At 42.6% G+C, this 26442-nt stretch overlaps 1 protein-coding gene across 3 annotated transcripts in view; it reads right to left on the reverse strand.

Moving 5' to 3' along the window:
- The window catches only part of ROCK1 (Rho associated coiled-coil containing protein kinase 1), a 112515-nt gene extending 98630 nt beyond the window's left edge, over positions 1-13885 (reverse strand). For 2 of the 3 annotated variants that reach the window (XM_089517151.1, XM_089517152.1), the window contains exon 1: positions 13718-13885. In XM_089517151.1, the coding sequence (XP_089373277.1) occupies positions 13718-13810 (93 nt within the window). In that variant the 5' untranslated portion in view covers positions 13811-13885. The remainder of the gene's footprint in view (positions 1-13717) is intronic. The other variant, XR_016280614.1, reaches the window with a different exon arrangement.
- Positions 13886-26442: the final 12557 nt, after the last annotated feature.

The following is a 26442-nucleotide window of genomic DNA, read 5'->3' on the forward strand; positions in this document are numbered from 1 at the left end:
CTGAAAATCAGAAGATCCAAATAATCTGTTGGCAGATAACTTTTTTCAAAAATTCAGAAAGCCATTCATACTTTCTGTAAGGAAAAGAGGACCTCAATAGGACCTGACATGTGATACTCTGGGACATCCTCCAGGCAGTACAATACTTAGGAGTCTTTTTATTCAGGAAGGTGCTAGGCAGAAAAAACTGACAGGCTAAGTGTGCATCATTTCTGACAGAGATTGTGAAACTCACTCACTCTCATAAAGTCTCCCAAGATTAAAACTCCCTATTTGCACTAAACAAAAAAGGGGTGGAATCAGAAGAGATTGATCTCCATAAAATGAAATCTCATTATTGCTTACATAGTTTACAACTATAAAAATAGTAATAAGAACCTGAGACTTTTAGGTAGATCAGTTTAAAAAAAGGAGCAGCAAAAAAGCTGTGTATCTCCAACTCTCAAGGAGAATTAAAATCTAAATTAGAGGATATTGTAAATTAATTTGAATGTTTTTATGCTACTCTTCATGCCTCAGTATTGTTGAAAGATCTGGACATACAAAAATGTATTAACATATTTCAGCCTATGAAAATTAGTGAAACACACAACTCCCTTTTGAATTGTCCTATATCATTAGATGAGATTAAACATGCGATTGGGAACCTTAGAATAGCCCAGATGGGTTAATGAGTGGCTTTTATAAAGTTCTGCAGGACAATTTGATGCCCTATATGTTAACGTTTTTTAATAACTCACTGCAAGGTTCCTCACCTCCTAATAGCTGAGAAATTTCTAGTTTTGTGCCCCTACCTAAAACGTCATCCACCAGTCCAAAAGTAAAGGATCTTTGTCCTTAGTGGAATAAGGTCAAGACTCTAAAATATTAACATCAATATCAACAAATAGAATCAATTCATTTATCGTGGAGTATATTAATTTTGATCAAGTCCGTTTCACGGCTAAGTGAAAATTAACAAATGCATCAGAAGAGTGCTGAACTCAGTCCATTATCCTAACCTGCTGAAGACTCCTGTTATTTTACCACTTGTAGAAGCCTTAAACACCTTTGACAGGTTGGAGTGGGGCTATCATTTCAGACTTCTTGATATCATGAACTTCGGAGAGAAATTTGTTTCCCTACTTAGGAATCTCTACTCGCATAAAACAGAGTGCTCCTCTCTCCCCACTTCTGTTTGCTATCGCAACTGAGCTATTAGCTTGCTATATTAGAAATAACCACATGATAAAAGGTATTAAAATCAATAAAGCTGAGCCCAAGATTAGTCTTTATGTGAATAATATTTTGGTTTTTCTATCAGATCCAGATTCCTCATTTTTGCTCTTAATATGAATTTTAGAAGCTTTTGATAAATTTATCAGAATACAGATTAATTTTCAGAAAACTACTATGTCTCAGGACCCCTGTAGACTCTCAAGAGAAAAGGCAGACTTTCTGGTTTCCAGGTACAGCCCTTAGGCATTACGTATCTTGGCATAATGATCACGAATGATCTTTCCCAACTATTTTTAATAACTATGGGCTCATGAATACATGGATGAAGATGAAACTGGAAGCATAGAAAAGCTTCCAGCTATCCCTTTTAGGAAGAATTATCCTTATCAAAACCTTCTCACTCCCTAAACTATTTTTTCTTTTCCAGACATTACCATTAACCCCCTCTCCCATTTACTTTAACCTCTGGGAAGTATCTATCAGTAAGTCAATAAACAGAAAATCAATAAACAGAATTCTCGACTCCCAAATTTCAGATGTATTAATTCCAGGAAGGGGGGGGGGGGGGCTGTCTATACCACATGTTGAATTTTATTTTGCCGCCTTACTCAATTTATTGGACAGGATGGTTCTAATAAATGGTCTCAACTGGAAATGATTTTCCCCCAGAATGAGATTTATTATTTTTCTGTCTCCTGACAAGATCAATTCACGAAATCACAAATCCTTTTCTCCACTCTTCTCTTGCAATATGGAGGAAATGGAACCACCTGATGGCACTAAGCCACTCCCTGGTTTGACCTTTGCTTTGACAGCTTAGGTTATAAGTTCAGACAACATTTCCTAGTTTGGACTGTGGAAAAATAAAGGGTTCTATACGTTGCAAGATTTCCACACACACACACACCCAGGGTAAGCCCAAATCAGCATATGACCTATCAAGGCCTTAGTGTTGGTTATCACCTTTAAAGCCCTACATCGCTTGGGCCCAACCAATCTAAGGAATTGCCTGCTTCCATATAATCCACCCCATGCACTTAGATCCTCTGGGAGGAATTTATTGCAACCCGTAAGGACTAAACTGAAGGCTACCTCCCAGAGGACTTTCTCTATGGAAGGGCCTGTCGGACGAGATCCGTCAAATATCCAACTTAGATAGCTTAAAAAAATTGGTCAAGGTGGATCTCTCCTGGCAGGCCTTCCCGGAATAGCCCCCAGCCACTCATAGATTCCCCATATGTGGAGCATTTGTGTATTTGTACAATCCTAGATATGATGAGTTTTTGCTCACTGCTTTTGCGCTATGCTATTGTGCTATTTTAATATAAATATGTTGATATTAATGTCTTGAATTTTAATCCCAGAATGGTTTAATTCTTTTTTAAAGGGGGTGGGGAATTGTATATATTTGTATTATTACTATTTCTGTATATCTGTATTATTTTAATTGTTGGAAGCCGTTTTGATTGATTCTTACAAATAAGTGGGATATAAATAAAAGTTTTTTTTAATAGCACGAATGCAACCCACATGACTCCAGTTACAGAAAATTGCGTCCCTATTAGCAAACCTGGTTAGAAAAGGGGAGACTTTGTGTCCCTCCCCCCACAATGTTCAAGCATTACTGTATGGCTTCTACCCAGCTTCCTAAAGGCATTGTAGAGAAACTACACTTGGCTTATAGAAGCAATATATGGTAATAGGCTGGCGTATAAAACTGGAGGAGAATTAGATTTGAATATATCAATTTCAGAGGCCACTAGGAATAAGATTTGGAGTGTCTTCCCCATCCAAATCTAGATATACCTTGCTTAGAAGTGCTCCTTAAAACTACTCTACAAATGGTAACTTTACCCCTGTACAACTGGCTATTTTCTAAGCAGTAAACTGCAAAATGTTGAGGAGATTGTAACTGTAAGGCAACGTACATCAATATGTGGTTACATTGTCATAAAGTTAGCCAAACAGTTAAATGTTCTGTTTGTTATTTCTGAGACCACTCTTCAAGAGATAGCTTCCATTCCTGGTCTTTTATTACTCTTTTGGGAGAAGGAAAAACTTGAAACATAAATTATTGATTTGTTTTGTCCTGGCCTGTTCAAACAGGTTTTCAAAGTGATACTGTTGTCAGGAGGGCTGCCCCGAATTCAACCGACTAGACTAGACCTTAGGCTGCAACAGTTCTCTTCACAGAATCATAGAGTTGGAAGAGACCTCAAGGGCCATCCAATCCAACCTCCTGCCATGTAGAAATAAACAATCAAAGCATCCCCAACAGACAGTCATCCAGCCTGTTTAAAAACCTCCAGAGAAGACTCCACCACTCTTCAAGAGAGTGTGTTCCACAGTCAAACAGTTCTTACTGCCAGGAAGAATCTCCTGTCCAGTATACCAAGATGATGACAAAGATAATTGAACCCAGGAGCTCAGTGTGGTGCATGAAGCCCATGTTTTTCTTCTGAAGAAATTGCTGGAGTTAAAGAAGGAACCTTTTGTAATATTCTCAGGAGAGAAAAATTCTCTTGTCCATGTTGATCAAAGGTTCAGCATGATGAAGCTGTGATGTGACAGACAACAAACTGTGGTGGCTATATACACCTCTGCCCCACCCTGCATGCTAAGGGGAGGAACATCCAGGTAAGGGGAGATGGGCATCTCAATGACCTCAGACAGACAGCATAGCTACTAGGGACTCTGTAATCATGCTGTGAACTGGTGACACACCAAAGGACATATCCTATATACTGATACTGTTCAGCCCTTAGAATAAACAAAGGACTGTCCTGTGGACCTCCCTAATGCTGATACAGTATGCAAATAAATCTCCATTAAGTCAATGAAGGCCAATAAATCTCCTTGATGGATAATATCCACTGTTGATTTCAATGGATCCAATCTCAAAACTTCTTTTTTAAAAAAAAAAAATGACTGCCTTTCAGCCACTGGTGATTTTTGTGCAGTGTGATACCCTTCCTATGGATAAAATACTGTCCCTGCACCTGATGCAGCTGTTTCCCCATGGTGCAAATTCACTGCTGTAATTATTACAATTTAGAGAAGTGGTTTTCCTGGCAACAGTAAAGTTTGCAAATGGCCTTTATTGGTTTGCTAGATTATGTCACCATCAGCTTTCCTAGCCACTGCTGATAAGTATACAGCTACTGAATTGGATTTTCTGCATTATTAATATCCCTGGTAACATCTGGCAGACTCATAGAGTGATAATACCAAAGTCTTTTAGAGATGATTATTTGTTTATCTGTTTGTTATTTAGAGCATTTGTACCCAACTCTTCAGCCAAAAAGGGTCCCAGAGCTGCTTACAAATTGTTTTCTGGCTTCTGTATGAAAGAAGATGACTATATTGTCTACTGATTTTCACCACATCTCTCTAGATTTTCCTAATTAAGTTGTTATTTTTTGAAAGAAACAAAAATATTGGCTTCTCACAGCAGACATTTTAAAGGATAAGCTTGAGGCCAGGAGGAAACTAGGAACTCTCCCCATCGTCATGTCTGGGGACCCTTGGAACAGAGTAAAACAGTAAGGAGAGAAAGATGTAAACAGCAGTAAATAGCTTTCATAGTCAGCTAGGACATGGTCCTGAAAGGAAAGAATTAACGCCTCCAACTTAAAGCAAAACCTAGGGGAAAAAATTACAGTTCTGAGAAAAAGAAAAACCCTCAAATCTTTTTATGAGGAAGACAGGTCTGTTTAGAGCCAGCATGGTGTAGTGGTTTAAGCACTATGAGTCTAGAAACCAGGGTTCAAATTCTTATTCAGCCAAGAATAACTCCTAGGTGACCTTGGGCAAGTCAAATACTTTCAGCCTCAGGGTAAGGGAAGGCAAAGCCTATGAACAAATCTCTCCAAGAAAGCCCGGTGATAGGTTCACCTAAGAGTGGCCTTAAATCAGAAATTACAGGAAGGCATACAGCAGCAGCAGGTGGTGATATACAGTAGGCCCTTATTTTCCACTGGGGTTTGGTTCCAGGACACCAAGGGATACCAAAATCTATGGGTGCTCAAGCCCCATTATATGCAAGGGGGAAGTAAAATGGTGATCCTTATATAAAATGGCAAAATCAAGGTTTTTGAAACAGTTGTTGGGTGTGCATGTGTGTTATTTCAAGCTGTAGATCTACTCCCAAGCAGCCACCAAAGCAGTCTTTATGGATAACTTTTGAAAATCAGCTGTTCCTCTCCCTCCTTTGCAACTTCCCCACCATTATTTCAAAGACAGGAAAGGAACCTTTCAGCACAAGCAGGGAGGGGTTACTCAAAATCAGCTGCTCAGCAAGAACTAAGCTCATCTCTGCCTGTTCTTGGCCCCAGTAAACTGCTTCTCCAGACAGTTGCTCTCCAGATGCAGGAATGCTGTACCTGAAAGCAATGCCAGCCTACTCCTAGCCCCATTGCATTAGCCTCTAGTGCCCTACACCCATTTCTAGGCAGGTACTGCTTTCCCAAAGCAGGGAAGACGTGGTAGAACCCCAAAAGGTGGGTGACTGAATAAGCTACACTAAACTCACATGTCCCACCCATTTCTTCAGCCATCAGAAGGCCCCAAGCAGTGTTGTCAACATGCCTCGAAGATATTCCCCGGAAGGTTTTACCAAAGTCCAAAATCCCTGAAATTCTCCAATATTTACCGGAATATTCATTAAAAATCCCCGAAAAGAAATTAATTAAATTCTCTGGATTCCCAGGAATTGGCAACGCTGGCCCCAAGATACCTAGAACAGCTCTGGCCTCACTCAGCATTCCTTCTAGTCCTTCTTATTTGGCGTCTGAATTCACATATGCTTTGCAGCATGCAACACATCACCGAGGCCACCTCTTCCTCAAAGGTCTCCGAAACCCAAGAAGTTCTCTAAGAGTCCACAATTCATCAGAGTGACAAAGTAGTAGACTAGACCTCCATTAGGTAAAATCACTATAATTTTTTCAAGAAAAGATCTCTTTGTATTTGTTCCTTTGCCTCTGCCAAGCACTCTGTGGACAACCCACTCTCAGCTTAATCCATAAGTGGCCTTCAGTAAACCTTCAACTCAGTATGAATTCTTGAAGTTCATGGGCAAGCTTCATTCATCCCTGCCAAACCCAAGAGACACGGACAGCACAAATGCCATAGGAAAAGGAAGCCCATTTCATTCTCTAGCAGTGCTTCTTCTTCTCTCCTCCTCTTTTTATTCCTCTTTGTAATCCCCCTCCTCTGAAGAAAACAAGGTCATGCCAAACCTAACCCTGTGCCCCTGATATTCAATCAGAAGAGCAAGTCAGTCAGAGATGGTGGTACCCTTCCCCCTCCCATCCTGAAACCTCATTAACCCACCTGATGGCTATCTTTTATACAGGAGCCACTTATCTCAAATATTCTCTGCATGACATAGTCCAGCTGGGTTCAGAGTGGGAGGAGAGAACATTCTCCAAAAGGGAACCAGCCTTCAGCTCTGACACCTCAGAAGTGCTTATTCAAGCAAAAACAACTGGTATCTTCAAGAAGGAACTGAAGATTTTGAAATACACAAAGCTGCAAGATAAGAAACAAACCAGGATGGAAACACAAGGCTCCTTCAGACACAGAAGCACCCCATTTTTTATACACTAAATGGTAGAAGCACACAAAGTGGACAAGCCTGGTAGCTACAATGCATAAGCAGAAGGTACTACCAGCAAATAATCCTGTGGCTATCCTGATCATCAAGACAGGAAAACAATCACTCAAGGACCCAGAAAAATGTCTGCACTAAACCAAGCATGATGCCTCAGTACTGGCATATACAAATGAACAAAGACTCAAGCATGGTGTTTGAAGATGTGGAAGAAGCTGGAATATGCAGTGGAATTATGTGATTTCATACTTAAATCAATGTTAAGTCTGACCCTAGCCAGAGAAGAGAAATCTCACATCAAAAGATATGTCTCTAATAGGCTTAACTACAATATTGGATGAGATTACTGCCCTGGTGGGTTCAGATCTAGCATTTGTTTAAATGGAGATTCAGTACCACTGTACACTCAGACTCTGATTTCTTTACAAATTATGATGCAGAGAAAACATCCGTTTTTAGAATTCTCTTGGATGTATTATTTTCAATTAATGGCTACATGACAGACAACTTAACTAAAATATTTTAGCGAGAGGCATATGTTTTACAAAATGCTTTGTAAATTTGTGCACTGTTGATTTTGTTCTAAAAAGGATGGTGAAGCAAAGTGACAAGAGGAGGTCAGGGGGAGGAAAAGCAGCAAAGAAACCAAGGTGGAACAACATGAGGAAAGAACAGAGAAGAAAAGGTATTAAGTATTATTTATTCATCCATTTACAACTGTAATTCAGTGATGCTTCAAATGTGAAAGCTTCCAAGTTCAATCACCAGTCATCTCTGGGTATGGCTGGGAGAAAACTTTGTCTGAAACCCCTGAGTACTATTAAACATCTAGGGGTAGCTATGTTGGCCATATAGCAAATCCAATAACATCCAAACAATACCTTTATTGGGACAACCAAAATGCACAATTAAGTGTTGCAAGCTTTCAAAGTCACTACTGAATATTATTCCATGATGGGTATTGTGTGGGCCATAGACCATCTGAAACAAGACCAGAAACAGAAAATGCAGGCCTATAGGACTAACATCTTCAATTTCTTTCTCCTGTTTGCCTGATGAAGAAGCCAGTGTGACCTTGAGTACTACTGTCAGTGTAGCCCACACTGAGCTAGATAGACCAGTCAACAGCCTCAATATGAGGCATGTTCTTCTAATGACTATGGCTCACACAATGCCCATCGTGGAATAATATTCAGTAGAAAGGCGAGGCTTACATATTACTGACAAATCTGTGGTTAATGCTAAGAAGTGCTCCCCCCTGAAGTGAATCCACACTCTGCAGATTAATACTTAAATGCCTCTATATTCAGACCAATAATATTTACTACAGATAGATGACAGTAGTATAAGCCACAAAGATGCACATAGCAGGTGCATCAAATTGCTACATCATGCCACATAGACAACCCAAAATCCAAAATTGTCCACATGGGTGACTGAGATATTGACACCCTTGCTTTTTGATGGTTCAGTGTACACACACTGTGATTCATTCACAAAATTATTAAAAATATTGTGTATGGAATTACCTTCAGGCTATGTGTATAAGTTGTATACAAAACCTAAATGAATTTAATGTTTACCCTTGGGTCCATCTCCAAGGTAACTCATTATTCATATGCAAATATTCCGCCCTAAAAAAATAATAATCCCAAAATCCAAAACAATTCTTGCCCCAAGCATTTCGAATGAGAGAACTAAATCTGTATGAAACTATGTAAAGCTCTACTATGTTTGTGTAAAATAAAAATATCTGATGCCAGACTGAGTTTTTATAACAACCACCGTCTGCTGTGTAGTTGTTCTGAAGCTGACCAAAGACAACAGTGAAACTGAGGTCATTATTAGGTAACAGACCCCACATTTCCTTTTCCTGTCCCACCCATTCACAAGAAGAGACCTTTCTCAAGGCTGGGGATTTAACTTATTTTTAAAAGGACTAGAGCCTTTATGAGAGGAAAGACAGAATTAAAATATCAGGTGTGCTTTTTTCTTCCTAAAACTCCTCAGTTAACATTTTCAGTTATTATGGGTTCCACTTCACAACTAAAGCAATTAAATCTGAAGTCTACAGCCACCAGTTTTCATTACCTAACCAAAAAAATATAGGTAAGGTCCAGCTCACCCCTTAATCTGTATTACTGTATGCCCCTTAGTCACAACTTTATTATACATATGCATTTGTAGACTCCCTATTGCACCTTCTTCCAATATTCCTTGCAATAAAAGCCTTGAGATCACCACATTTACATATTTTGCAGCTGTCACTTGTTTTATTATGGGAGCAAAACAGGGGATGAACAAGATCTAAGGATTTATTTATAAAGCCTAATTTGAAAGGTTGAAATAAAGATCAGGCACTTAAACAAGGCCTATCCAAAGTTCATCACACACTGCCTTTAGGACAATTAAGTTCAGTTCATGACAATACAACTAAATGACAGCCTAGACTAATACAGAAGTGCAACTGCCACAGACTAGAGGGGTCATGTGAGTGAGATGCAAATAAGATCCTAAGGGTAAAGGTAGTCCTTTGACATGATTGTTTAGCCGTGTCCGACTGTAGGGGACGGTGCTCACCTCCGTTACTAAGCCAAAGAGCCAGTGTTGTCTGAGGACTACCCCAGCGGACATGTGAAGTGGTACCTATATATCTACTTGTATTTGCATTTCGAACTGCTAGGTTGGCAGAAGCTGGGACTAGTGATGGGAGCTCACCCCATCATACAGCACTCGGGCCTCGAACTCCCAACTTTCCAATCTTCTGATCGTCAGAATTAGTGTCTTAACCACTAAGCCACCAAATCTATATTCTTTTGTAAAACCATAAAATCCAATTATTTGCTTAGTACATGCAGGGCCACTTGATTTTTAGGCCATTATTTCAGTATCCGTTGAGTTTACAGGTGTCTACTTCTGCTCCAGTTTATGTTTAAGACATTCAGTGACCCCCAACAATCTTTGACTTTTAAAATTTAAGATAAACCAACTCTACTTACCTTCATAATGATGAGTTGCAAAACATTTCACTCAAGAGGACTCATCAGTAAAATCCCATCTTTATTTAGGGCTCAAGTGAGACACACATTTTAATCCCCTTAGTTTTATTTATACAGCTAAACACCTACCGCTGACATCCAAGCAACTCACCAACGTAAGGCATCCATGGCACACTTTAAAACTCTAATCCACGACTGGAAGCACTGTGACACTTAAATGAACCACTGTGATGTTAATCTGACAAGTCCTTCAAGACTACAGGCTGCTGAGAAACTTGTAACTAAAGTTACTAAACTTTATATAAATTAATGTGAAATTAAAACTCTTTCTGGGTCATGTTGAAATAACAAGGTTTTGTTGGAATGCTTTAAAAGTCCTATCCTTTTGAGTTTTTTTTATAAGGAACTGCTTAATTGAAGACCCTCATGTCTATTTACATGGAGAATCTAAACTCTTAAATGTACTCATGCGTGCAGTTCAACTACATACACTTCTGCTCTGTGTGTGTACAGTATATGCTTTCAAGTCACCTGTCGATCTATGGCAACTCCATGAATTTCATAGGGTTTTCTTAGACAACAAATATTCAGAGGTGGTTTTGCCACTTCCTTCCTCTAAAATACAGCCTACAGTACCTGGTATTTGTTGGTAGTCTCCCATCCAAGTACTAACCTGGGCTGACTCTGCTTAGCTTCCAAGATAAGACCCCAACATGCATAAACCTGGAGTCTAAAACAACAGTAACTTGAAACTGATAGATCCAATGGTGTCTACAATTCTGGTACCATCATTGCTGCCAGTTTTCCATGTTTAAGGCATTTGTTTAACCCCAATAGAAAGAAAGTGGAGTTTTTCATTTTATTTCAGCCCTGTAAGTCTGCTTAGAGCCAGCAGGGCAAAGTGGTTTGAGTGTGGGACCAGGGTTTGATTCCCAGCTCATCCATGAAATCCACTGAGTGACCTTGGGAAGGTCACACTCTCTCAGCCTCAGGGGAAGGCAATGGCAAGCCTCCTCTAGACAAATCTTGCACAGAAAACCCCTTGACGGATTCACCTAAGGGTCACCATAAACTGGAAACAACTTGAAGGCACACAACAAAAACAACAATAAAGTCTGTTTGATCACCCTCTGCCCTGCAGAGAGAATACATAATGTGAGTGGTGAGTTACCCATATTTTTCATAATCTTCAGTGAGAGAGAAAGAAGATAAGAGGGTGGAAATCAGTCTCTCAAATAAAAGTTTACCCATCAGGATTTTCTGGGTTACTGTTCCAAATATTAACACAAAATACCACTGCAAGCACCTTGTTGTTAACCACCTTTGAGTCAATCTTGACTTATGGCAACTCTGTGGATGAGACATTTCCAAGACACTATTCCCCTAAGTTCTTGCAGATTCATACCTAATAGAGTCCATCCATCCAGCATGTTGTCTTCATCTCTACTTCCCTCCACCTTTCCTAGCATTACTGTTGTTTTCCAGTGAGTAATTCCATCTCACGATGTGTCCGAAGTACAACAGCCTTCAGTTGAGTCACCTTTTCCTCCAGGGAGGTTTCTGGTTGGTTTTTTCTAGGAACCAGTTGTTCTTTTTGGCTGTCCACAGTATCCTCAGCACTCTCCTCCAGCACCATATCTCAAATGACTTTATTCTCAGCCCATCAAATAAGGCAAACAAAAGTACAAAACACATTGCAGTAAAAATCCAGTTTGAGACCTCTTTAACTGCCCTGGCTCTGTGCTAGGGAATCCTGGGAATTGTAGTTTATTGTGGCACCAGAGCAGGCTAAATGTCTCACAAAACTCCAGTTCCTAGAATCCCCTAGCACTGAGCCAGGGCAGTTAAAGCGGTCTCAAACTGGATCATTTCCGCAATGTAAAACACGACACAGTGTAAGTTGAGTGACCTTAATGCATCTCAAGCATCGCCCTGGATCAGTGGTCCCCAAATTATGCCCTTTAAGAGATTTTGGACTTCAGCTCCCAGAATTCTCAGCCATGTTGGCCTGGGATTCTGAGAGGTGAAGTCCAAAATCTCTTAAAGGGCACAGCTTATGGACCACTGCCCTGGAAAAACCGTACCAACATCTATCTCCCATTAGGCAGGAAGGCAAATAGCAGTAGAGGTGCTTAAAAAAAGACTCCTGGGAGAAGTAGCCAAATGTTTAAACCACTTACCAATAAGCAGAATTCAAACATATAGCCATGCAAGGAAGGTAGGCTGAAGTCTAGCAAAGCTCCTGCTGCCAACTTCTTTCTTTCAGTCAGTCTCAAAGGTGCTACAAGATCTCTCTACATTAATATTATTATATCCAAATGCATCTGAGGAAGGAGCAGACTGAAGCCTACGAAAGCTCCTGCTGCCAACTTTTCTTTCAGTCAGTCTCAAAGGTGCCACAAGACCTCCCTAAAACACCGATTCTACAAACTAAGGCCCAAAACACAGTGTAGAAATAATCTAGTTTGAGACCGCTTTAACTGTCCTGACTCAATGCTAGAGAAATCATGGGAACTGTCATCCTTCTTTGTCAGAGTGCCAAAATAAGCTACAAAATCCCCAGGATTCCTCCTATAGCCAGGGCAGTTAAAACTGTATTATTTCCATAGCGTATGTTTTGGACCTAACAAGGCTAAATAAATAAATAATAATAATAATAATAATAACTTTTATTTATATCCTGCCTCTGCTTTACGAGTCAAAAACGTACATACAATCCCATATCCACAATCCCACCCTCAATTGAACCGTGGCAATTTAAAACCATACACTTGTCCCTCCATATTTGCTAGAGCAGGGGTAGGCAACCTGCGGCCTGGATGCGGCCCAGCAAGGCCTTGCGACCGGCCCCAGCCTGGTCCTGCTGCCGATTGCTGCCGGGGCCTTTGGCGTCTTGCGCGAGGGGCATGGTGGGGCAATTGTCTATAGAAGCCTCAGAAACATGCATTTATCTTAACATTTTTTTTAAAAATCAGCAAATTTTTTTGCGTGACCTCCATTTTTTATTTAAAAAGTGTCCTCCATTTGAAAATTTTGTCCTACATTTGTCCCGGTTTATTTATTTATTTAATTTTTTAAAATTATTCAATTATTTATTGTTTGGCTTCGGCCCCCCAGTTGTCTGAGGGACGGCAACCCGGCCCCCGGCTCAAAAGGATTGCCTACCCCTGTGCTAGAGTTAGGGGCACAAGACCCCTGTGAATATGGAAAAACTGCAAACAACAAAAAACACCACGTTTTTACCAGAGAGGACGCCTCTCTAGGAATCTCTAGGTCCTCCAGGGCAACTCTGTGGTCAACGTCCGACAGACACTGGCCACAGAACTGCCCTGGAGGAGCTGCAAAGGCCTAGCAGAGTCTTCTCTCTGGGAATCTCTGGGTCTTTCAGTGCAGCTCTTAGTTAAAGCTGACCATAGAGTTCTGCCAGAGGACCTGGATATTCCTAGAGGGAACATATTAACCAAATCTGCGAAGAATGAAATCCACAAATATGGAGGGATGAGTGTTCATTATTAAAAACAACGTCAAAACAACACTGGCGTTTCAACATCAACAACTGGGCAATACAGTGCTGCAGATTCAAAGACGTAAGAGGGTCCCGGTTGGCAGCTGTGCCTTTGAATCCTAGAATGGCAGCCTTGGAAGAGGCCGCAGGGGCCCCAGCCCAACCCTTCATCCTGCCATGCAGGAACTCTCAGCCAAAGTATCCCATTGACAGGTGGCCATCCAGCCTCTGCTCAAAGGCCTCCAAAGGCGCGTGTTCCAAGTGCGCCTGAGGAAGGCATAGGCTGCAGCCCAGAGATGCTGGTGCTGCCGACCCTCTCCCTCCCAGTCCGCCTCAGAGGAGACTCGGGTCCAGGGCGAGGGAGGCCACCCTCTCACTTACCAGCAAGCAATCCGAGTTGACTTCGGACTTGGGGTCTTTGATCATGGTCCCGATTTTGTCAAACCGAGACTCGAAGCTCTCTCCGGCCGACATGGTGCTTGTGAGGGAAGCAGGGGCTGCCTTCAATCCACAGAGGCGCCCCAAAGGGAGGGCCGGGGAGGGGGCTGTGTGCCGCTCCTCCTCCTCCTCCTCCTCCTCCTCCTCAGGGCGAGGGCTGCTGCTGCTGCCGCCGCCTGATCTCTCCGCCGCCGCCGCCGCCGCCACGCATCCTCGAGCGAAAGGCCCTCGGCGCCCGAAGCGGGGCGGCCCCGCTCCCCCTCCCTGCTCCTGCTCCTGCTCCTCCGTCCAGAGGGAGCCTGTGTCTAGGCAGCCGCCGTTACAGCCCCGCCGCCAGCCTCCGCTCGTCTCCAGCACGGCCTCCCGGTCCGAGGCCGCATTTTCCCAGCCGGCCAAGCCAGTCCTCCTCGGCGCCAGCTATGTATGCCCTCGCTCCGTCCAGAGGCCTAGCGGAAGGAAAAGCCCCGCGGGAAAGACAGGGAGCCTCCTCGTTCTGCTCCGTCAGGCCCTGCTTCTCCCGCCGCTCCTCCTCTCGCGGCCCCGCGTTCGCTTCTTCACGGGCGGAAGGGCCGAAGCAGCAGCATCTCCTTCCAAACGCGTCTCCTCTAAGAGTAAGAGAGAGAGAGAGAGACAAATATGTCCGCCTTCCTGTTCAAACAGACCGAGATGGAAAGGACTCAGGGCGCATGCGCGTCAGGGTGGGGCGCGAGCGGCGACTCGGAGCGGTTTGTTTGCACGGGGTCGCGCATGCGCGTCAAGGTGAGGAGGCGCGACAGGCGACACGGAGCGGTTTGTTCGGCGGGGGAGGGGAGGAGGACGCGCATGCGCGCGACCTCAACGGCCAGGCTGCGCACGTTGCAGCTAGGAGGCGCGTGCGCGTTGCGGAGCTCCGCCCCCTCCTCGCCCCCTCCCCAAAGGAGGGAGAAATAGAGACTATATGATAGCTAGCTCAATGGCTGGTGGTGGCCACAACGAACTACACTTCCCAGCATTCCCTAGCGCTGAATCATTAAATGGCCGTCGAAGCCATGAAGTCAAACTGAATCACTGTACACTCACTTGTCCCTCCACATTCACTAGAGTTAGGGGCACAAGACCCCCCTGGATATGGAAAAAACGCAAATAACAAAAACATGTTTTTACCTGAGAGGACGCCTCTCTAGGAATCTCTAGGTCCTCCAGGGCAACTCTGTGGTCAGCGTCTGACAGACACTGGCCATAGAACTGCCCTGGAGGAGCCACAAAGGCCTAGCAGAGTCTTCTCTCTAGGAATCTCTACATCCATCAGCGTGACTTTGGGTTAAAGTTGGCCATAGAGTTGCTCTCTACCAATAGGATGAGCAAACCTTCCAGTGTCCATTGACAGTTCTTTAATTACACTTGAAATTGCTTAAGAATGTGTGCAGCATCTCATTATTTGTTGATATCTGAACTTAGAGATATAAAGCATATCCACTCTTTGTTTTCCTTCTCTCCTGGCTTTTGACCAACTAGAGGAGGCCCAGTGAAGCACTGGGACTCGCCATCCAGCAATGGATCCACCATTTACCCACAGGTACGCACATGGCCACTGTATGTATCCAGACTGCAGACAAGCCCTTCAGAAGATGCTCAGATGGACAAGGCAAGAATGGGGAAGTTGGCACTGGCTGACAATATCAGGGACCATGGATGTTGAGAAACTGGAGCATGTCCAAGGGAGAGCGACTAAAATGGTGAAGGGCCTGGAAGCCATGCCCTATGAGAATCGACTTAGGGAGCTGGGGATGTTTAGCCTGGAGAAAAGAAGATTAAGAGGTGATATGATAGCCCTGTTTAAATATTTGAAGGGATGTCATATTGAGGAGGGAACAAGCTTGTTTTATGCTGCTCCAGAGACTAGGACCCAGAGCAATGGATGCAAGCTCCAAGAAAAGAGATCCCACCTCAACATTAGGAGGAACCTCCTGACGGTGAGAACTGTTCGACAGTGGGACACACTTCTCCCTCAATGGAGAATAATGGAGTCTCCTTCTTTGGAGGTCTTTAAAAAGAGGCTGGTTGGACATCTGCCAGCAATGTTTTGATTGAGATTTCCTGCATGGCAAGGGGTTGGACTGGATGGTCCTTGTGGTCTCTTACAACTCTATGATTCTATGAGTCTATGACCCACATGATAAAGGCCTTCAAACTGATAACCTACTCTTATGCCAGTATCTGATAGTACTGTATATGCAGATTGCAACTATGATAAATACTGTCTTTCATTCCCGTCACCATTCTCTACTTTAATAATGCTTGTGTTGTTGCATGCTTTCAAGTAGTTTCTGACTTGTGGCAACCTAAAATAAAACCTATCATGGGTTTTTTTTGGCAAGATTTGCTCAGAGGGGGCTTGGTGAGAGAGTGTGATTTGCCCAAGGTCACCCAATGGGTTTCCATGGCCGAGCGGGGATTTGAACCTTGGCCTCCAGAGTCATCGTCCCACTCAAACCATTCTCACTCCCATAAAAAATACACATTTAAATAGGTATACTTTAATAAATATTTTATAAATGTTAATTATATTTATGAATATTATTTATTTTTTATTTTTATTAATATTATTTATAAAAGGCTTTCTCTGAAAAGACAACTTCAATGCCAGGATTGGGTCTGCATGCTGAAAGGCTCCAAACTGGAAAACTTGAATTAAACCCTATTTTTAAAATATTCAAAAAATATTTTTAAAATATTTTAAAAATAGGATTTAATTATAGTTTTCCAGTTTGGAGCCTTTTCAGAGAAAACCTGCTACACACATGTTTAGACCACCGAGAAATGCATAAGGCCATTGAAATAAATACTCCATAATTATTTTATTGCTTTTTTAACCCTGCTTCTTCCAAGGCTCAAGGTAAATGTATGCAGTCCTCTTCCCACCTTCATTTTATTCTCATTATAAGCCTCTGAGCTGGTGAGGCTAAGAGTTAGTGACTGGTTTACAGTCCCAGGACTTTATCACACATGAGGAATTTCTTTCAATTTTGAATGAAAAGAAAGTGGGGCCAGAACGCGTTCATGTGAATTTGCTAGTTCAGTGAAATTACGTGAATGCAAATTGCATTCGAACTGGTTTCCCATTGCCCCAAAATAGCATGCCATTGCCCGTATTTGTGTGTGGTAGTCTATCATGCAATAACGTGAAACCCCATGATTGTGCTTGGACTGACTTCTCATTGCCCGAATTTGCATGTAATAGGCTATCACGCAATAACGTTAAACCCCATGATTGCGTTCCAATTGCCATTGGATTATCCTTCCAATTTCCCTTGTCTGATAAACTCCCCAGTGAGCTATATTCTATTTTGAGTGTGAATATGAATCCAGATCTCCTTTCCACGCACTAAGTCTCCTTACACCCAACACCCTACACAAACAATATGGTTTGTAGAAGACTTCTCTTTGAAGTGGTTCATTTTAATAAGGACAAAACACTCAGTATTCCCAATGTCAATGTAATTATTGCATTTAATACATTGCTTTCATAATGTAATGACAAACAATTCTCTTCAGATACTTTATTTGGTGGCGAATACAATAGCCAGGTTATTGACATAACACGATGATTCAAACCTATAGTAACAAATCTCCATTGGCTTTTAGAGTTTTCCTGGACACAATTCAAAAAAGTTTTGGGGTTATTTATTTACTTGTTTTTTATATCCTTCCATTCTCTCAAAATGGGATTCAATCTTTTTAATCTTTAATGCTCTGGTTTTAATTTTTTTCCCCAGGGAGTGTTACACTGATGGCTAGAGGATCTTTAGGGCCCATCTTAGAGGGTAAGACCACAAAAGTGCACCTGTTCCCCCTCACATGTACTCCTTCACTTTTACAGTTGAAAACCATTATCTTTTGTCCTCACACACATTCTTCCTTGTACCCCCTCCACAGACACATATACTCACTGATTGTCTTCTCATGCAAGACTGCACACCCTTTGCCATCCATCACTCAGACCAATTTTGCCACTTTTATAGGTGGCTGCCACTGCCACCAAGATGAGAAGTTGATAGCCTCAGCCACAGAATGTGTGGAGTAGAGCCAGTGGCATCACTAGGGCTGGTATCACCCAGTGCAGTAACTCATGGTGCCACCTCCTCACTGACCTCCTCCCATACCACACCGTATAGAATCCTTAGTAATGTTTTTTGTACTAAAGTTACTCGTAAATTGTAATTCCCATATAATCCCTGGATGTATTGGCAATAGTTGTGATGGAAATGACTAGTAAAATTTAAATTATACCTTTAAATTACAATAGCATACGCATAGCCTAAATGTATTTTCATGTATGTAGTTTTCTTGTGGTTAAAATGGAAATTTGGTAAGATAGGATGTTTTAAAGAAAAATGTATTTTTTTAATTTGAAAAATAAAATTTAAAAAATTATTTTTTTAAAAAAATGGGGTATCTCCTTTCTCCTCCCACTGAGCCTCACCCCACTCACACCATCTATTCAGTAGTTTATTGGGACACAGGTGAATGCCACAGCCTCCTTCTGTCAAAAAACAGGTGTTTGAGGAGCAGTGGTGTCACTCACCCTTAGGGTGTCACCTGGTGTGGTCCACACCCCCTGCATTGCCCTAGTGACACCATCCCCTCTAAGTAAGCCCCAGGAAATGAGAGACCTTTACCAAGGACCATGTGAGGACCACAAATGGCCATATATGCTTAAATGCCCTGGACCAGGCAAACTGAAGTGTCGCTTACTCTGCATAGAAGTCTGCCTAGGGACCTAAGGGGCTTTCACATTCTGCAGAGTGTAATGCTATAATTCTGTTTTAACCGTCAACATCCCTGGCATATTGGAAAAGAAACTGCCAACACCCCCCCCCCCCGCCCAATGAAATAGCTTGAGATATACTGTTGTAATGGATAGCTTAATTTGCATAGCCTAGTAGCAGCTTTTAACTGCCACTTTTAAACCATTGCCCTTCTCTACAAAGTTTTAAAATGTAACTGTGTACAATGGTGTTTTTGAATCCTAACTACTATTTTTGTTGTGTTACTGATATTTTGGGTCTCAAATATCATAAAATTATCAGGTCTGTCTGGTCTTGGAAGCCAATGAGGGTCAGCTCTGGTTAGTATATGGATGGGAGGCCGCCAATGAATATCAGGTGCTGTTGAATATATTTTAAAACAGTGTTTCCCAAACTTTGGTTCTACAGGTGCTTTGGACTTCAACTCCCAGAAGCCCTCTCCAGTTTGGCCAACAGTCAGAAATTCTGGGAGCTGAAGTGCAAAACAACTGGAGGACCAAAGTTTGGGAACCACTGTTTTAGTGGTGCAGTGGTTAAATGCCTGTACTGCAGCCACTCACTCACAGCCATAAGGCTGTGAGTTCAATATACCAGCGAAAGGGCTCAAGCTCGACTCAGGCTTGATTCCTTCCGAGGTCACTAATATAAGTACCCAGATTGTTGGGGGCAATTATCTTATAGTTGTAAACCACTTAGACACTGTTAGTTCAGTATGAAGTGGTATATAAATTAAGCTGTTTTTAGAGGAAGGAACTGAAAAAACCATGTCTGAGTCTTCTTTGCCTAAGAAGAGCCTAAGAAGTTTCTGAGTTTGCCATACGTCTATAGGTGACTTGAAGGTACACAAACAGTGATATTGTCTTATCTTATTAGGATGCCAAAAATGGGAGGAAGGCAGTACATACATTTTATAAATAAATATCTTTCAGTAACTAAACATCTTATATGTTGCTTCCTCCTAGAAACTGCTGATAGTTCACAAAATAATTATGCTGTTTGGAAATGTCCTTTCATACTTACTACTTCTGTAACTCCTGTTCTACATGATGGAAATAAAACTGTTGATTTCTGCAGAAACAGTGCAGTCAGTGTATCAGTTAGTTCAAGATTACATCCCTATCATTCCTGTTCTATCGATGTAATCTGACTGTCTAGAGGCCATTAAACATGCATGCATTTTCTATGGCAGAACCCACCCATCATACCGCAGAATAACTGACAATGCAGAACTAATCCTACTCACTTTCCTTGCATTTTTCTAGCCTAGGGCCATATGCATGTTTGGGGTATGATGTTGTAGAGGACAATGAACAGCTGATTGATTGATTGTACTTTCAGACTGTCCGATAATCAAAGTTCTCTGGGCTATGTACAATACATAAAGAATTGTAAAATGCAAACAATAGAACAGTGTTTTATTGTTAAGACGGCACGTAGTAAGATAAAGAGAAAACAAACAGCAAAGAACAGAACATGTGACCCTTGGTCATACAGAACATGTGATCCCAAAGTGTAACTCTTAGCCTAATTTCAAAAGCTCTCTGCTAGTGATCAATTCATCCCTTTGACCAGAGCAATCTGTCCATTCTTCTAGAGAAGACTCAGGGACAGAGGTGAATAAAGAAGAGATCAAAGATAGGTCCTCAGCCACTCTTAACTATGAGTATTTGGCAGATGTTTTGCCATCCCTGTTGAGGAATGCCGCCTATTTCAATGCAGAACAATAATTCATATCCATTGATATTAGCACTGATATTAGCTATGCAAACATAGGTAGGTCATCCTATGTTTTTATTATCTGAACAATGTCTGGCTTGTGTTTTGATTGTTTTGTTCCCAAAGATGCCACACAGCATTGTCTGAAACAGAGGTCCGGTACAAACAGGAGTTTTGTGGCATGGCGGCAGCGATTTTAGGGTTCAGGAGCACACAGCAACCGCATGCTCCCAAACCCTAATATGTATGGTCAGCACCATCTTGACGCAGCGCCGTCCATACGGTGTGCGCATCTGTGATGTGTCTTGTGCAGTGCGTCCTAATGGCACAGCACACAAGACAAGTCACCGCGACACCCCAGAGCACAAATGGCACCTTGGTGGTGTTGCAGGAAGGAGCTCCATTTTGGAGCTCCTTTTTCAGGCAGATTGTTGTTACAACGGTGTGTTTGCTGCCGTAACGATCTGGAGGAGAAAGGGGTAGCCTCTGCCTGCCCCTTTCTTCTAATCTGTACTGGGCCAGAATTACAATAAAAGTCAAAATGCACATCAGTAAAATTGGATCAGATATAATGCAAAAGGACTTGATAACAAGTTATTGCAAATACTAGGCTTCCTTGGTGGAGTCCGTTTGTCCTCCTATTGCCTTCAACTATACCATATCATTTTGTCTCATGATATGGCCCAAAGTATAATGTCCTCAGCCTGGTCATTCTGATAGTCTAGAGAGAGTTCAAGTTTGCTTTGCTCTTGGACCCATATATTTGTCTTGGTATCTAGAACTCTTTTCCAGCACCACATTTCATATTGATTTTCTTCCTGAAGCTTTCTTCACTGTCCAGCTTTCAAACCCTACATAGAAATTAGAAATTCTGTGGCCTAAAGGATTATGACTTTGATATTTAATGATATCAAAAACATGTCAAAGACATAATTATATATCTTTAAACGTATGCATCTTATCTAGTTCCTTCATGGCTGCCTTTGCAAATCTTACACACTGCAGAAATGAAACAGATTTATACCACTTCAACTGCCATGACTCTGTCTTATGTAAAAAGTCAAAGGTTTACAAACAAACATAGCAATTTAAATAAAAATTAAGTGAAAAAATTAAATACTCAAAACTGAGCAGTGTGAAAACAGAGTCAGCAACAAACAAATCATTGTTAAGACAAGCAAAGTAGACAACAGCTAATCATAGAAAGGCATGCTGAAACTAGACAGTCTTCTCTAGGCAACAGTGAAAGTACCTCATCAGGAAGGAAGGAGCCAAATGAGCCTCCCACGGCAGGAAGCACCAAAACTGAAAAGGCATTGTCTTACCTTCCCACCAGCTATACATTTGACAATGGAGGGCAGGATTCATAGAATCGTACAGAAGGATGCTGCATTTTAAGTAGTTAGGTCCTAAACCATTTGGAGCTGTAAAGCTTGAAACCTGTGCTTTATACATAAGCATCTGACAGACCAATGACAGAACAGAATCAGAGCCACATGTTCTTTATAAATAGTTACTAGTTGGTGCATTAGCTTCAGCATTTGGCAGATGACGTTTCCAAAATCTCTTCAAAGATGTGTGGAGTGGAATACTGTGCTGATCAAGGGATGGTTGATTGTGACCAGATGAACCTTCTCCAAGGGATAGATATTTTCAGATTCAACACTACATGTTGCCCCATCAAGACAGAAGAATCTTCCCTCCCTTTCTATGGTCATCTTTTTTTTTTTTTTTAGTGATATGTTAACTGAATAGAGAATGAATTTGTCCATGGTGGCAGATACCCAGAAAGTCCAGGGACTTCTTGTACACCTTCTGCAGGGAAAGAAGAAGCTCAGCCTATGGAGGGGGCAAAGCGAAAAAAACAAAGAAGTTTATCGCATAGGGGGAAAAACATTCCCCGATGCGTTCTAACGAGCACGAGCGCGGGCGCACACAGAGCGTGATGGGAACCCGATGGGTCCCAGAATGCTAGTTTACCACACGGTGGAATGCCGCCATTGCCGCCGGGCATTCCCATCGGGTTCCCAATGTGTTCCAGAGGGTGCCATTTCTGGGAACAGTTTCAAAAGCGTTCCCAGAATGGCGCCCCCTGGAACACATTGGGAACCCAATGGGAACACCCGGCGGCAGCGGCATTCCGCCGTGCGGTAAACTAGCATTCTGGGACCCATCGGGTTCCCATCATGCTCTGTGCGCGCCCGCGCTTGTGCTCGTTAGAACGCATCGGGAAACGTTTTTTCCCCCATGCGATAAACTTCAAACATCCATCTTTGGCCTCAGATGCTTACTGTCACCAAGCATTGTCCCTGCTTCCCATGACTGTTATGTATGCTAAAATGATGAGTAGCATGGGTAGATATTTGAACAAACCCAAATCATGTATTGCTTCCATCCGGCATATCACTTTTCCTGAACTTCGGGAAGTTATATAAGCATGGCCACTGGGAACTGTAGTCTCCAGTGTCTGCAACTGGGAAGCAGAGCCACTGGAAATTTGACATCATTTTCTCTGCTCATTTTCCTTCCAACAACTCTCCACACCTCACTATATCCAGTACAAGTACTCTGCTCCTCATTTTCCACTTCATGTGGTTAGGCAATTCAGCTTATTTATCTCTTGGGAAAATGGGGTGTCATTAGCTACATCTGTAATGTTGTAGAGCTCTGGTTCACCATGGCTTATCACACTTGATGTACTTGGAAGTTTCAAGGAATTAATTATCTCTATTTACCAAGCCTCCAGAAAGCATGCATATAATTACAGCACCGGTGGTATTATAATGGTTCCTACAACTGTAAAGATTATAGGTAACATTATTTTAGGCTTCTACACTTGAAGTGTACAAAGTGTTGCCATGTGATTTTGAATGGCTCTCTGAACAAAACTGCACAGTCAAAGCTTTTAACTACTGATATCCATGTTTGAGAAAAAGAGTAATGCTGCACAATTGAAAGTTGCTTCATAGACATTGTTATTTATATAAGTGTATCCATAACAAAACAGAAGTTTTCCAAGAGAAAAACTGGTTTAGAAATATAGGTTTGGAAATATTTCACTCTTATGTTCTTATTTACTTTATTCCCATATTGCCATGACCCCAACCACATGAAACAGGGTGCCCATTTCTCTCTCAAGATGCTTCTGGGATCAGAGGCACAGAAGAACTTAGATATATCACTCACTAAAATCTTGGTTGGGAAATGGCTGTGTGGAAGCAGAAAGGACAGATATTGCTGTGCTGTCAAATCAGGATTGTAATACAGTAATCCACCCTTATATGTGATTTTGCATTCCACAGTTTCAGTTACCCATGGTCAGCCATGGTCCAAAAATATCAAGTACCTCCCTCCCCCACCCCTCCCGGTGGTTTTGCTCTCCATGGTTTCAATTGCATTCACTGGGGATCTTGAAACGTATTCCCTGCAGATAAGGAGGATTACAGCCAGCTCTTCACATTTGCAGCTTTGACTTTTGCAGATCTGATTATTTGTGGATTTGATTGATATGTTTTTCTAGGAATCTCTAGCTCCTCCAGCACAACTCTACCAGAAGGTGACCAAAGAGTTGCACTGCAGGACCTAGAGATTGCTAGAAGAAACACTTCTCTAGGCTTTTGTAGGTCCTCCAGCCAGTAGTGTCACTTGTGGGGTGTGGGGGTGCGGACTGCACAGGGTGACACCACTGAAGGGGGTGATCCCACTGAAGAAGGGGTGACACCCAGTGAGCACCCACCATGGTTTGCAGCAGGGAGGGAGAGGGCTGGCACACACACACCGTCTTTGCCCCGCACAGCTTTATTTTATAGTAGAGCCACATGGGACAGGGAGTTGGGAATGGGTCCTTTTGGCTCCTGCACCAAGCCCCCCCCCGCACCAGGTGACACCCTGGTGCAGGGCACTGCTACCTCCAGCATGATTCTGTGATCAACTTCTGGTAGGTGTTGACCATAGACTTGTGCTGGAAGGCCTAGAGATTCTTAGGAGCTGTACATACAGCCCCTAAGGGGTGGTGGGATGCTGCCCCTTTCCTAGCTAGATTGGGGCCACATCAACTGCACGTCGCAGCCCCCATGTGGCCTTTCGAGGCAGTTATTTACTTCTACTTTTTTTCCTCTCCTTTCCTGGACCATGCCCTTCAACTGGAAGAAACGAAATGACAATCTGTGCATCCATTTCTTTCGGCTTCCTACCCAGAGCCTCGTAATCCCTTCTGATATTCTGAAGGCTGTGTCTTGCAGTGTCATTGGTTCCTACATGGATTAAAAGGAAGGGAAAATGTTCAGTAGGCTTGTCCAGTCTTGTCAGCCTCTCTGTCACATCATGGATCTTTGTCCCAGGGAGACAACACACCTCTCAAGACATCTTATCAGGCCTACAAATCACTGCTTCTGTACCCCTCAGCAAGGAGTCTCCCACCATGACCACACGCCTCCTCCGAGGCTTAGCAACAGCTGTTCCCTCTGGTGGTACTCCCAGGGTTCCCTGCTCTGTGCCTGAAGTCTGTCCATATGGCTCTTCCTTGTCCTCCTTGATAAGGGAAAGAGCTTCCTAAATAAACCTAAATAAATTACAGTTTCAACCTCAGATTACACTATGGCAGGTTACAGACCGCCTATTTGGGGTGGGCTGTACCCGCCCCTTTCCCCGGTGTATCGGGGCCTCAGCTGCCAGAACGGCAGCCGCTGAGGCCCCGATCCGCCGTTTTTCAGGCTGCAGGGAAGCGGCAAAACGCCGCTTCCCCGCAGCCTGAAAAGGGGTGTCCTTGGGGCTTCAAGCCCCAAGGACACCCCGCGGTGGCGGGGAGGGGGAGAAAGGGGCCGCTTGGCCCCTTTCTCCCTTGCTTTGCTGGGCGCAGCCGTCTGAAGGCTGCGCCCAGCGAAGCAAAGCGGCGCCACAAACCAGGAAGGAGCTCCAAAATGGAGCTCCTTCCTGGTCCGCGGAAAGGGCACACTAAGCGCTCTGGTGCGGACCAGCAACGTCACGTCCGCTCTGCCCATTATAGAGGTGGCGCGGTCGTGACGTCGTCATGGCGGCCCCCATGTGGAAGAGGGGCCGCCATTTGGTACGGACTCAGTCCATACTAGGGTTAGGGGGGTGCGGAAGCACCGCACCTTCCTAACCCTAGTACGGACTGACTCCGTACTTTAATGGCGGTGTGTAACCCGCCTATGTCTCTAACAGAAAAAATCTGCCCCAAATGTGTGAGGATAATATATATATTGGAGTAATAATGCAGGGATTCTTAAACTTGACACAGTTTAGGGACCCAGCATGTCTTAATCTGGCCCTGTTACCAATCTCGTGTAGTAGGATCTAAAAAGTTTCATGACACATTTGTGTTAACACTTTATAAACACCCAATGTGTTACACAGTCTCCTCCAACCTGATGCCCTCCAGATATATTAGTCTACAATTTCCAGGATCCCTTTTCCTGTTATAAGTTACACTCCAACATATCTAGAGTGAACTTGGTTGGGGGAGGTTGCTGTAACTCTAGAAAAGGTTTACACTGCTCCAAGGAGAGAAATGAGCCTTCTTAATATATAAAATGGTTGACTCATGCATGGCTCACAGCCATAAAATGCTTGCAAAATTGTTTCCTGACTCTGCCCATAAAGTGACCACAGAGAAGTTAAAGGATAAAGAAAGCCAAGTGGTGAAGGAAGTTCTTACCAAACATCTGACTACAAAGAAGAAGAAGAAAAAGAAGACAGCAAACACAGGATGTGACAACTAGCAGGAACAACCTTTCAGATAAGAATTACATCCAAGTAAAAAAAATTCATTGATTTACTTCCATCATCAGCTGTTTTTGTACTTTCTTGGTCCTTTGAATATATAATCCTTGAATTCCCAGCAATTTAGCAGTTAAGGAAAAGCAATGATGAGTGTGTGTATATCCACAACCCTAAATGTGAAATATTTTCAACAGGACATTATCAGAATTAAAAATTTACAATATTTAGCACAGTTTAATTCAAAGATTCAGGATGTGTATTTTATAAAGGTTAACACCAGGCCTGTGTGTACAACCCAATCTATTGCATATTTACCCAGTGAGTTCATTACATTTATAGAACTGCAATCCTAAATGCTCCCACCAATAAACGTTGTGTCATCTGTTTTATTATAGCACTAGCCAAGTGCCAGACATTTGCATT

This window comes from Sceloporus occidentalis, unplaced genomic scaffold (assembly GCF_023333645.1).
Source record: "Sceloporus occidentalis isolate IW3139 unplaced genomic scaffold, rSceOcc1.0.p SCAF_3, whole genome shotgun sequence".
NCBI classification, from domain to species: Eukaryota; Metazoa; Chordata; class Lepidosauria; order Squamata; family Phrynosomatidae; genus Sceloporus; species Sceloporus occidentalis.